Here is a 12,037-nt window from a genome sequence, read left to right on the forward strand (position 1 = left end):
CCGAGTCTTGCTCTACCACGTCACCCATCGAAATATATAGAAAAGACTGAACATGGATCCCAGACAATATTCACAGGTAGAGACCAGAGAGGAGGCACTCTCCGCTTTCAGCTTGACGACAAAGAGGCAAACAACATTACAGTCTGGAGCTTCCCAACACCAGCTTCTGCTTGATCAGCACACAGAACTTCAGATAGGACCATGTACAACTTATAATAATAATAATAATAATAATAATAATAATAATAATAATGATAATAATAATATTAATAATAACAATTATAATAGCACATTAGACTAGAGCATTTCACATATTCCTAAATTGCTAAATGTATCTTATCTATAGAAAAATAAATCAGGTAGGACAATCTGCAAACTTGTATACATACATTTCTTTTTAGGACATACAAGCAAACATTCACGTGTGTGTGCTTGTGTGTGTGTGTGTGTGTGTGTGTGTGTGTGTGTGTGTGTGTGTGTGTGTGTGTGTGTGTGTGTGTGTGTGTGTGTGTGTGTGTGTGTGTGTGTGTGTGTGTGTGCGTGTGTGTGTGTGCAAGGTAATGAGTAAGGCCAGATTTTGAGATGGAGGGTGCAAATAAGGAGGGTGCAAGCGTCTAGGTCCTTTCCCCTCTCGTTTCAACACCACCAGATGAGACGGAACCAGATTTTTCAACAGTAGGAGGTGAGGTTTCCCCTCCGGGGAATATGAAGAAGATGACCCATAGAAAGCTTTTTCGAAGTGTCCCCTCTCTCTGTCCCATTAACCATGCCGAGGAGGTCACCATAACATCTCATATCCTGTTGGGAAACCCTGGAATACCAACCGATTGGGATTGCTTTCCTTTTTCTTGTTGTGGCCGAGTAGCAGAAGAAAGTGAAAAAAGGGGCAGTGACGTTCTCCATCTCGAGGGTCATTTCACCACAAGTGCTCACCACCAAACCTGAGGCTCCCGAACAATCTCTTGATTGTTCCATGTCCCAGCCTAGTGCGACACACTTTCTCACCCACCCCCACACCCTCCTACCCCCCTCCCCCCCTCCCCTCCACCCCCGCGCTCTCCCTCCCGGCCTATGTTCTGTTATCTGTTGTTCATCCAGAGTGTTTTTGTGTCCCTCCGGAATGGTCCACCATGACACTCTCATGTTTGCGTGCTACACTTATTTTACCCCCCTAGTTGTGCTGGTCGTGCTCTCGCTCCCTGCCCTTGCTCTCAGAGACTCTCGTTCAATTTGTTCGGCGTTCCCCTCCCTACTTTGACTTTGCGCGTCGCCTCGGGCACCACGTGGTTCTCGTGGATCCCCTTCCGAATCCCCTCGAGGGGGAACAGACAGTTATGGCCCAGCATTTTCTGGGCCGTTTCTAGGTGGTTGGTGCCCCTCTGGTAGGTGCTGTTGAGGCGGCACTTGGGGCTGGAGCCCGCCAGGAGGCGCTCGGAGGGGTTGGCGTCGGAGATGTCCCGCAGGTGCTCGTCGTCGTCCGTGTCGGCGTCGATGTACTTGCTGATGGACGAGTCGTGGAAGGTGAACACGGCCTGCGTCAGCGTGGTGCTCTCCGGGGACTTGGGCGGGGTCCTGCTGCTGGCCGTGGTGTAGACGGACGCCCCGGAGGTCAACAGTGAGTGGTCGGAGAGGACTGAGCTGTCGGACATGGGGGAGGGGCCGCTGTCCCCGTCACTACGGCAACTGCCTTTAGGGGTGCGGTTTTTGGAAAAGTTGCTGGAGAAGAAGAATTTCGGTGTCTTTTCGGGGAAGAGAGTACCGGATATGGGCGTGAACACAGGCTCGTGCTCCAGGGGGGGCTGCAGGACTGTCTTGGCACTGGCGCGTCCACCACCCAGGACGCTGGCAGGACTGTGGGAGAAACGCCTGCTGCTGTCTTGGAGGCCAAGGCCCACAGCTGGACTATGGGGGAACCGGGTGTTCTCCTGGAAGTCTGTGGCGCAACTGATGTAGCTATCAATGCTCGACAAGCTCTTCATGTCTCCCGCCGCCTCCCTCGTGCCCATCATGGGCTGGCCCTGGTCTGGGATAGCTCCCAGCTCTATTTCATCCCTGTGTTTGCCAACTCGGGAGCTTTTGTCTTTTGCATTGAGATTTGGCTGGGATTGCGTCATGGCCATCTGGTTGTACATCTCCTCCAGCTTCTGGGCATTAAGCCTCTGAGGACTGGCGGTTCCATCTTTGCTCGGAGAGCCTAGCTCCTTGGCATTTAAAGAGTGATTGGAGCTGGTCTCCGAGCCAGCCCTCTTGGGAGTCCATTTCCAGCGGCTGGGGGACAGGTGGTTTTGCTGCGGTCGCTCGCTCTTCTCCACCACCACATCCATCAGCTCTGCACTTCGTGCAAAAGCCTCTTTCATGTTCATGGAGACAATGCTGCCGTTTCTCTTGGCCCTCTCCAGAGCCTCCCTTCGTTTCACAGCCTTCTCCTGTCTTTTCTGTTCCTTATAAAACTCTGAGAAGTTATTTACAATGATAGGAATGGGCAGGGCTATCACCAGTACTCCTGCTATACAACACAGACCCCCCACTATCTTCCCCAGGAGAGTTTTGGGGTAGATGTCTCCGTAACCCACGGTGGTCATAGTGATGGTGGCCCACCAGAAAGACGCCGGAATGCTTTTGAACTTGGTGTCGTCCTCATCCTTCTCGGCGAAGAAGACGAGACTGGAGAAGATCATGATGCCCATGGCCAGGAAGAGGATGAGCAGACCCAGCTCGTTGTAGCTCCTCCTCAGGGTGAAGCCCAGAGACTGCAGGCCAGTGGAGTGCCGGGCCAGCTTCAGGATGCGCAGGATCCGCATGATGCGGAAGATCTGCACCACCCGCCGGACATTCTGGAACTGCAGCACGCTCTTGTTGGACTCGGTCAGGAATATGGTGACGTAGTAGGGCAGGATGGCCAGCAGGTCGATGACGTTCAGCGGGCCCTTGAAAAACTTCCACTTGTTGGGGGAGGAGAGGAAGCGGAGCAGGTACTCCATGGTGAACCAGGCGATGCACACCGCCTCCACGTGGGCCAGCTGGGGGTTGTCAGTGGATTGGCCGAACTCATCGGTGTCCTGGAGCTCCGGGAGGGTGTTCAGAGACAAGGCGATGGTGGACAGGACGATGAAGAGGATGGATATGATGGCCAGGATCTGAAACACACAAGGACATAAACGCGGATCAGGATTGTATAAGTAGGATGTACCTGAAATATTTGTATTCATAGTTCTTACAAACATTCCCTCCCTTTGACCAACACTACCGTGGCGCTGTTTTGATTACAGTGTCAACCTGGTGCCTTGAATGCCATGTCTTCCCATTACAAATGTTCAGGAGTCTGAGTTTGACTTTGAGCTAATGGATGGTGACTGACACAGTTATTAATTCATGACCCACTCATGAGACGAGAATTGCTCCTTTGCACATGAGTGAGTGTTGGAGGGAAAGATAATGGTTACTATGCCATAATGCAAACCCTGGCTAAACACTCAAGTAAACAGCGCAATGGAAGGACACTTGAATTAATACAGAGGAAAAAACCTTTTCACAGAAGCATCATCGTAGGATAATCACATGAATCACTCATGGAACAAATTCTGTATCAGCTAATTTAATGCACCACGGCATTGGGTAGTAGACATAACTAGTGAAGAAGCAAGGTGAATAATGTGTAAGGCTATTTTACAAGAATATAGTATGATCATGACATATTATGTTACAAACAAAGTTTGTGCATGCAGCATCATAATTACAGAATAACATGCCTTCTTTTGAATCAATAATACTTTTGTTTTTATATATTAAACACATACAATTATTTTAAAGCTCATATAATATAGGTTTAGATCGATTCACAATCCATTTGGCATGTTTTCTAACTGCTCAGTTGGAGTCTATGTCAATGTTATCAACGATAGTAAATGTGGCACTAATAACTACTTGCTTTTTGGCAGTTGCTCCTCCTGATTCTGTTTGAGCTTAGCAGCATCACTTGTGAATTATTGTAATGTATCTCTCATCATTTTTAATAAGTATGCCCCATCTCTTTCAGTGTGGGGATATGGATATATATTGTATACTAAACAATATAAATACTATTCTGAAGTAGGGTGTAGGGTACATACAAGTCCAATTTGGTATTGTAGTTATGATGGTACAGCATGCTATAGCTTTCTAATACATATTTTGCAATAAAGTAAAGCGAAAATAACGCCTGCAAAAACAAATTAAGAGTATAAAACGAAAAATGAAAAAACCCAAGGCAAATCATTTTGAATTATTAATGTCAACTCACTTTCTTATTCAGGGTTTGTTAAATTGGTTTATTTCTTTTTTATTTCCTTTATTTTTCAGGATGTGTTATTTTAATGAGGTGAAGCTTCACTCTTTCTGTCTCCCAGCCTGGGTCTGAAGGGCATGGAATCAGCAGCTCCTCAGCTCAGAGCAGCAGGGTCCCTGTCTCTCTTTATTGATGGTGATACACGCTGGCAGTGTTTTGCAAGGGTAATTGTGTATCTATGACGTACGCAGCCATTCAGTGACTTAGAACTGGTCCGATCGCACACAACAGACGCCCCCTAATCCATACGTTACATATCACTGTTGTAGAAACTCGGCTGTCTGTTCGCAACCGCAAATACATATATTTCCGGACAAATGTGTGACAAATTTTGCACATGATTGACACTCCCTCTTCACGGTTCCCTACAGACGAGCCGTGGGCAAGGTTGGTCAAGTGAGAACAATGTAGCATGGAAACTTAGCTCTTAGCTAGACAAGGAAGTGCAGAGTTACACAAACACTGAGTACTCAAGATCCCCTCCCAACCTGACTGTGTAGCACTCCGGGGTCAAGAGACAGGTCCCCGCAGGAACACTGTGCCTGTTGACCTACAGTGCAGACAAACAAGGTCTGCTGCTCTCCGCTTCATAGAGTACCGCGTGATCAGCTCAGCAGATACCACACTGTCACCTGCGCTTACACCTATATATTTCTCGACATTAAATAAAACAATAAGGACTTCTCCCCCCTCACACGTTTCTTGACCTTCTGCAAAAGAAAAAAATAGACAGCAGTGATTTCTTTTTGCAGAGTGCACTAGCTGGGTCAACAGAGATGTTTGAGCCATAAAAGCATGCATTGTTTGAACACTGGCTCTTACACAAACAGACGCCACAAAGGCCTTTTAAATCCTCCAGAGGAAATGACGGAGGGAGCGGCAGCCGAAATGGAGCAACAGCACTGGTTGTTAACACATGACAGACAGCCGGGCCCTTGACAACAGCCTAATCACTCGGCTCCGGCTCCCGGGAGGAAAAGTGATGGCCAAAGAGGCAACCTTATCTAGGACCAATCAGAGCTGCAGAACACTGTTGCCATAGCATCATGGGAGAGATGAATAAGGATCCTGTCCTGTTTATCCAGGTCTATCCTCTCCCCTCACTTCCTGGAGTGTGACTTCATGAAGCACAGGAGAGGTGGTGTCGCAACGGTGGAAGTTTGCTGATGATGTAGTAGGGAAATTGTACCTGTGTGTGTGTGTGTGTGTGTGTGTGTGTGTGTGTGTGTGTGTGCGTGTGTGTGCACGTGTGTGTGTGTGTTAGGGTGACCAGACCCCCCCCCGCCGAGGCGAAAACATGGGTATTTTTTCTTTAGTTCGTCCGTGAACTTACATTTACGTTTAGGCATGGCTGCAGATGTAATGTGCTGTTGTAAACAGAGTGGAAGCGGCAAGGTGCTCAATGTTGCCAGATTGGAAATGGCAAAGTAACGTACCTAAGGCTCAAAATGGTCGTATTTGGAGGATAATTATCGTGGCTCTGGCAACCCTGAGATCGGTCGCCCAATGACAGACTCTCTCTACAGTCAGCTCGCGCAAGAAGGTGGAACGTAAGGGAGATACCATTTCCAGAACTTGGAAGGCCGTAATAACCATAGACATATACAATGGTAATAACTAGTAGGTTATGTGAAAGACCCAGAAACACAAATATGCGACGAGGCAAAAACAAATATGCGACGAGATAATGTCCGAAAACCGGACATTATCATCAATTAATAAAAAAAACCCGGACGCCCCGGGCGGGACGTAAAAAGTGGACATGTCCGGGGAAAAGAGGACGTTTGATCAGCCTAGTGTGTGTGTGTGTGTGTGTGTGTGTGTGTGTGTGTGTGTGTGTGTGTGTGTGTGTGTGTGTGTGTGTGTGTGTGTGTGTGTGTGTGTGTGTGTGTGTGTGTGTATGCGTGTCTCTGCAAGTTCTATTTACAGCAGTATCATTAGTCTTTAGCTGCTATGGTGTGTGCTATCCAAGCCCTTGCAACAATGGCATTTCTGCACCTCTACAATGATAGTATTATTACACCCAAACGGAAATTGCTGAAAACAAATCACGGTAGTTACTAAGGCAGTGAATGGTAACAGGAGTAAGGTCAGACTAGACGATGGAGAGAGGTGGGGTGGTGGGCCAGATAAAGGGGTAAGAGTTTGGCAGATGTGGGACAGGAAAAAGATGCAGGTAATAGGATCGGAGAAACTATAAAAAGACTGCTAATGGAGTCAGCTCCGGTACTTCTCGTGTGAAACATGATGGTTCTGAGGTGACATTCCAATAAGAAAACCAATCCCAGTTCCCTGTGGTCTAAGGTCCCTGTAGCGCTTTCATTATGCTCTTCATTCTTGCTCTCTCTGCCTCAACGTATTTCAATCTCTGTTTCTCTGTCTGTTTCTCGCTTTTGTCTTGCTCGTCTACCTCTCTCTCTCTCTCTCCCTCTCTCTCTCTCTCTCTCTCTCTCTCTCTCTCTCTCTCTCTCTCTCTCTCTCTCTCTCTCTCTCTCCCTCTCTCCCTCTCTCTGTCTCTTTCACTGTCACTCCCTCTCTCTCTCTCTCTCTCTCTCTCTCTCTCTCCCTCTCCCTCTCCCTCTCTCTGTCTCTTTCACTGTCTCTCTCTCTCTCTCTCTCTCTCTCTCTCTCTCTCGCTCTCGCTCTCGCTCTCGCTCTCTCTCTGTCTCTTTCACTGTCACTCCCTCTCTCTCTCTCTCTCTCTCTCTCTCTGTCTCTTTCACTGTCACTCTCTCTCTCTCTCTCTCTCTCTCCCTCTCTCTCTCTCTCTCTCTCTCTCTCGCTCTCGCTCTCGCTCTCGCTCTCTCTCTGTCTCTTTCACTGTCACTCCCTCTCTCTCTCTCTCTCTCTCTCTCTCTGTCTCTTTCACTGTCACTCTCTCTCTCTCTCTCTCTCTCTCTCTCTCCCTCTCTCTCTCTCTCTCTCTCTCTCTCTCTCTCTCTCTCTCTCTCTCTCTCTCCCTCTCTCCCTCTCTCTGTCTCTTTCACTGTCACTCCCTCTCTCTCTCTCTCTCTCTCTCTCTCTCTCCCTCTCCCTCTCCCTCTCTCTGTCTCTTTCACTGTCTCTCTCTCTCTCTCTCTCTCTCGCTCTCGCTCTCGCTCTCTCTCTCTCTCTCTCTCTCTGTCTCTTTCACTGTCACTCCCTCTCTCTCTCTCTCTCTCTCTCTCTCTCTCTCTGTCTCTTTCACTGTCACTCTCTCTCTCTCTCTCTCTCTCTCTCTCTCTCTCTCTCTCTCTCTCTCTCTCTCACTCCACCCACACCACTCCTACCCCCCACTCTCCTGGTGTCCTACTGGGCTATCACTGAATACATTTGAAATGCAAATTTGAATACATCAATCATTAATTATTTTATAATGATCAGCAGAATTTCTCCTTGGGTATATTACAAACATATTTGAATAAATGTTTGACCTTATTAAAGCTGCTTCTAGCCTCCACCTGGTAGTTTAATGTCTACTTAAGGGAACCCTTAAACACAAACATTCTCAAACAACCCCATAAACGGTCTTTCCCCAACTGCCTCGTTACTGGTTAGTTAATGCGTGCTTACTGGTTAGTTCAGTGGTTTGTTTACTGGTTAGAACATGCCTTGTTACTGGTTAATTCATGTCTCCTTACTGTTTCTTCTGTGTCTTGTTAAGGGTTTGTTCAAGTCTTGGTACTGGTTAGTTCATGCTTAGTTAGTTACTAGTAAGTTCATGTCTCGTTACTGGTTAGTCCAATTGTTTTGATGGCAATTTTTAATATTTTTAACATTGCCTTCATTTTACGTATCTATTTTATTATATTAATTCATTTTATTGTATGTTTGCTATAGCTCTCTAGTACATCTTAAAATACGTTTTACTTTCTACTATGCATTTTTTTACTTTGCATTTGTTTTACTTATCTATTTTGTTCTTTTATTTTATTTTATTGCATGACGATGTTCCTATGTGAAGCACTTTGAGTCTGCCTTGTGTATGAAAAGTGCTACATAAATAAAGTTGCCTTGGCTTGCCTTGCCTAATTATGTTGACCATGTGTCCCATGTATTTCGGTTCCCTTTCATCTTGTTCTATGGGTGTTCTGGTTTCTTCTTCTTTGTTTCTGCCTGTAATGTAATTGGGTTAACATATCCTCGCGTTTTTGCCATCTTTGTTTTTGATCTTGAGACCCCCTTCGTCTCCAAGACTGCCACAGCTAGTTACGGGTGCATATAGAAACATCAAATCCAGACAACCCACGCGAAGCTGAAGGCTGTTGGTCTGTACGGACCTCGTCTTCACTTTCCGCATCGATCTAAAAGAGCACTTACAGAACCGTTGATGCATTCATCGCATTCATTCATTCCACAGGAATGCTGCCCTGAGCTTCCTTTCCGGCCTCTGTGCTAGTTCTCATTCAGTGCCCATGGCCTCATTTTATGTGGACTGTGTCCCAGCAGCAATGATTCATTTTCTTTGTGCTACTCCGGCGCCCTGAGGGTCAGACGACCCTCCCACCCGGACACCCGCCCGGTATTAGATCCACGAACCAAACACCAACATAAGTTCCCGAACCCGTGGTGCCAAATCAGGTCTTCACTTAGAGACGCCCTCTTTGTTGAACAGTGTTGTTTTTCCTTCGGTTTTTCGCACTCGGGTCCCGTGACGCGTGTGTATCCGTGTCTTGCACACCCTGAAACCCTGGCGGCGTTCCCAAGGGGGCCGACAGAGGAACTCCCGTGGTCCCCTGACTCCTCTGCCACTTCTCTTTCAGCTGCGCTAGTCTGGCCCCTCCTGCAGCCTTCTGGAAGTCCCACTTGCCTCAACTTGAACTCCCCCGGCACAGAGGGAGAAATCCCCGGAAGCGAACACACCCTTGAAGCACCCGACACGGGGGCACTCTGTGTGTGTTTGGATCTGTGTTTGCTTTCGTTGGCCGTCAGTGTGCAAACTGTTTACATAGTGACTAAAACACACAGAGCTGGAATCCTCTGGAAGTCGTGTGAATGAACCCCACCCCCTTTACGGCGAGTCTTTCTAATCTACGACCACATCTGAGGAGGGCCGGCCTTGCGAAGCAACAGCTCCTATGCAGCCCGGGCAGGCAGCCACAGTCACCATGACAACCCCCTGGAAGCGCGACAGGAGGTGCCTACACGGACCTGCTTGTAAAAGGAAAAAAATAACAAGTCTGACGTTTCCCTCCTTCCATCTCACGCCCCTCTCTCTCTCTCGCCACTCTCCCTTACACGCTTCCTCTCTCCCCCTCCTTCCTTATTCAACACTCACCCAGCGTTGAACCATCCGCAACGGCCTGAGTATATTTCTCTGCCTCCCTGTTTTGTTTAATTCATTTTTTGGCTTGCGCGCTGTGGTCTATGTATAGCTAATTGCTGTGACATCTTCCCAAAAGGACTGAAGAAAATAATGCACGAAGCAGAAAGTCTGCCCTTTACTGGTGCACTTTATACTGTTGTTATCCAGAACCTTGGCCCTGGTAATAACCACTAGATTAAACAAGAGATGCGTAGAGAGTTGTATTCATGCTAACCAGGTTAGCATAGCCTGGCATTTATTTGTATAACTCAGGCTAATAAAACAGTAATTTGGGGGACTTGATAGCGTTTGATATTTTTTTGGTCTCAATTCACTCCAAATCATGAGTGGAGTGTCTCACAGAGCAGCGTGATCATGTGCGTGCTGGCTAATGGAGAATAATGCATTCTGGGTAATGGGGAATAATGCATTCTGCATCCGCTCAATGCAGAGGGGCCCTGCTGCTCGCCTCTCAAAGGATGGGGTTTCCATGGAGACGGGAGGAGACCGTGTCTTCCACATTTCCCCTAGCCTGATAGCATGAAAACGCATGCACGCATGCACACACGCACACACTTCTTTGCACAAACACACGCACACACACACGTACACACACACATTCACACACGCTTACACACATAGACACAAACACACACACAAACACACATACTCACACACTAACGCTCACACAAGCACACACATACACGCAAGCACACATACACACACACACACACACAAGCGCACACACACACACACAAGCACACACGCACGCACGCACACACACACACACACACACACACACACACACACACACACACACACACACACACACACACACACACACACACACACACACACACACACACACAAAAGAATCGCATACACTCATGAACAAATACAGAAACACAGAACCTAAATTCTACACCCCCAGTGGAATAATATTTTACCAAGCCAGCTTATCAGTTCTACAATCAATGATTAGCCCCTGCCCTCACTTTACTCAAGAAACGAACTAACTTCACACCAAAACATACAACCATACAACAAACGAGGATGAGAGATTATGTTAGCTGTGATGAAGCCTCAGAGAGCTCTCCCTTCCCTCTGCGTCTCTCTGTGAGCGACTCAATGGGAACACAGACTCCACCAGCCACCCGGCTTATGTCATCCTGCCCCGCTGCCTTTCTAAGGCGGTGGAGGTGGGAGACGGGGAGGGCTGCTGAAATGCTGCCCAATCATTAATCAACTACACCTGTTCCTAATGATGTTAATGAGCCCTAACGAACTGACTCTCGAGCCAGGCTGCCTCTAATCATGGGATCGCACGTGCTGTTGCGTTAGACAACCAGGAGTGACTCCACTCGCTGTTTCTTAAGGATAAACGTACACATGCACATGTTCATTTAGCTGATAGTAAGTAATGCTTGAGAAGATGCCAAATATTATAGATGCACTGTAAAGATACGCATACATCTCCCTCTGACTTTCTTTTTGTGTGCTGTCTATGTCACACACTCACTCACACACACACGCACGCACACACACACACACACACACACACACACACACACACACACACACACACACACACACACACACACACACACACACACACACACACACACACACACACACATTCCCACGGACGAAGCCCCTGTTCAGGTCCAGTACAATTCATCTCCTCAATGAAGCCCTCCTCATCTCCTCTCCCTCTCCATTATTCATGCCTCTCAGATGAAGAAGAGAACCCAGACTCAGCATCTATATTTAAACCCGGGCCAGTCCACGGTGGCTTTATAAATAGCCACCCCAGTATCAGGCCTGGTCTGGTACATCCACGACGCTGGGATCATCATACGCTTGAACCTCGTATTTATAGACAAGCAGCTCCTCTGCCAGCTTTCATTACCGAGTGATATCCTAGTGCCCACTACGTGGCTGGGCATCACGCTCCTCCACCTAGGAGACGCTGCCCAGCACCATTTCTAAGGAACAAATTGGACGAGTGGATGAATCGCTTCAACCGATTTCCATACTGAGGGACATGGTCGTGTTTCCCACCTACCTCATTATAACTGGGAGACGTAGCTTAGAGATTACAAAGACGACAATATGGAGATAAATGATACAGAATAGGCTGAATCATGTGAAATAAGGTAATTCTAGTTAAATGCTGTGGCTTATGTTGATTACGGTACAATAGATTGTGTAATGCAGAAAGGCTGTAATCTGTAATGCAAAAGACAAACATTGAATCACCAGTGCCTGGGAAAGCAGTGCAAAGGAAGACGCACACCACAAACACACCCACACACACCCACACACATATACACATGCACAAACCGACACCCACACACGCGCATGCACGCACACAATCACATACACACACCCACACAAACACACACACACGCAAAGAAACACACACACAC

At 47.5% G+C, this 12,037-nt stretch overlaps 1 protein-coding gene across 1 annotated transcript in view; it reads right to left on the reverse strand.

Annotated features, from left to right (window-relative positions):
- Positions 1-1,054: 1,054 nt before the first annotated feature.
- kcnb1 (potassium voltage-gated channel, Shab-related subfamily, member 1) overlaps positions 1,055-12,037 on the reverse strand; it is a 29,498-nt gene continuing 18,515 nt past the window's right edge. Inside the window, 1 exon segment of the mRNA XM_060070295.1 lies at positions 1,055-3,137. Coding sequence (XP_059926278.1) covers positions 1,212-3,137 — 1,926 coding nt within the window. The 3' untranslated portion in view covers positions 1,055-1,211.

Source organism: Gadus macrocephalus, chromosome 13 (assembly GCF_031168955.1).
Source record: "Gadus macrocephalus chromosome 13, ASM3116895v1".
Taxonomy (NCBI): Eukaryota; Metazoa; Chordata; class Actinopteri; order Gadiformes; family Gadidae; genus Gadus; species Gadus macrocephalus.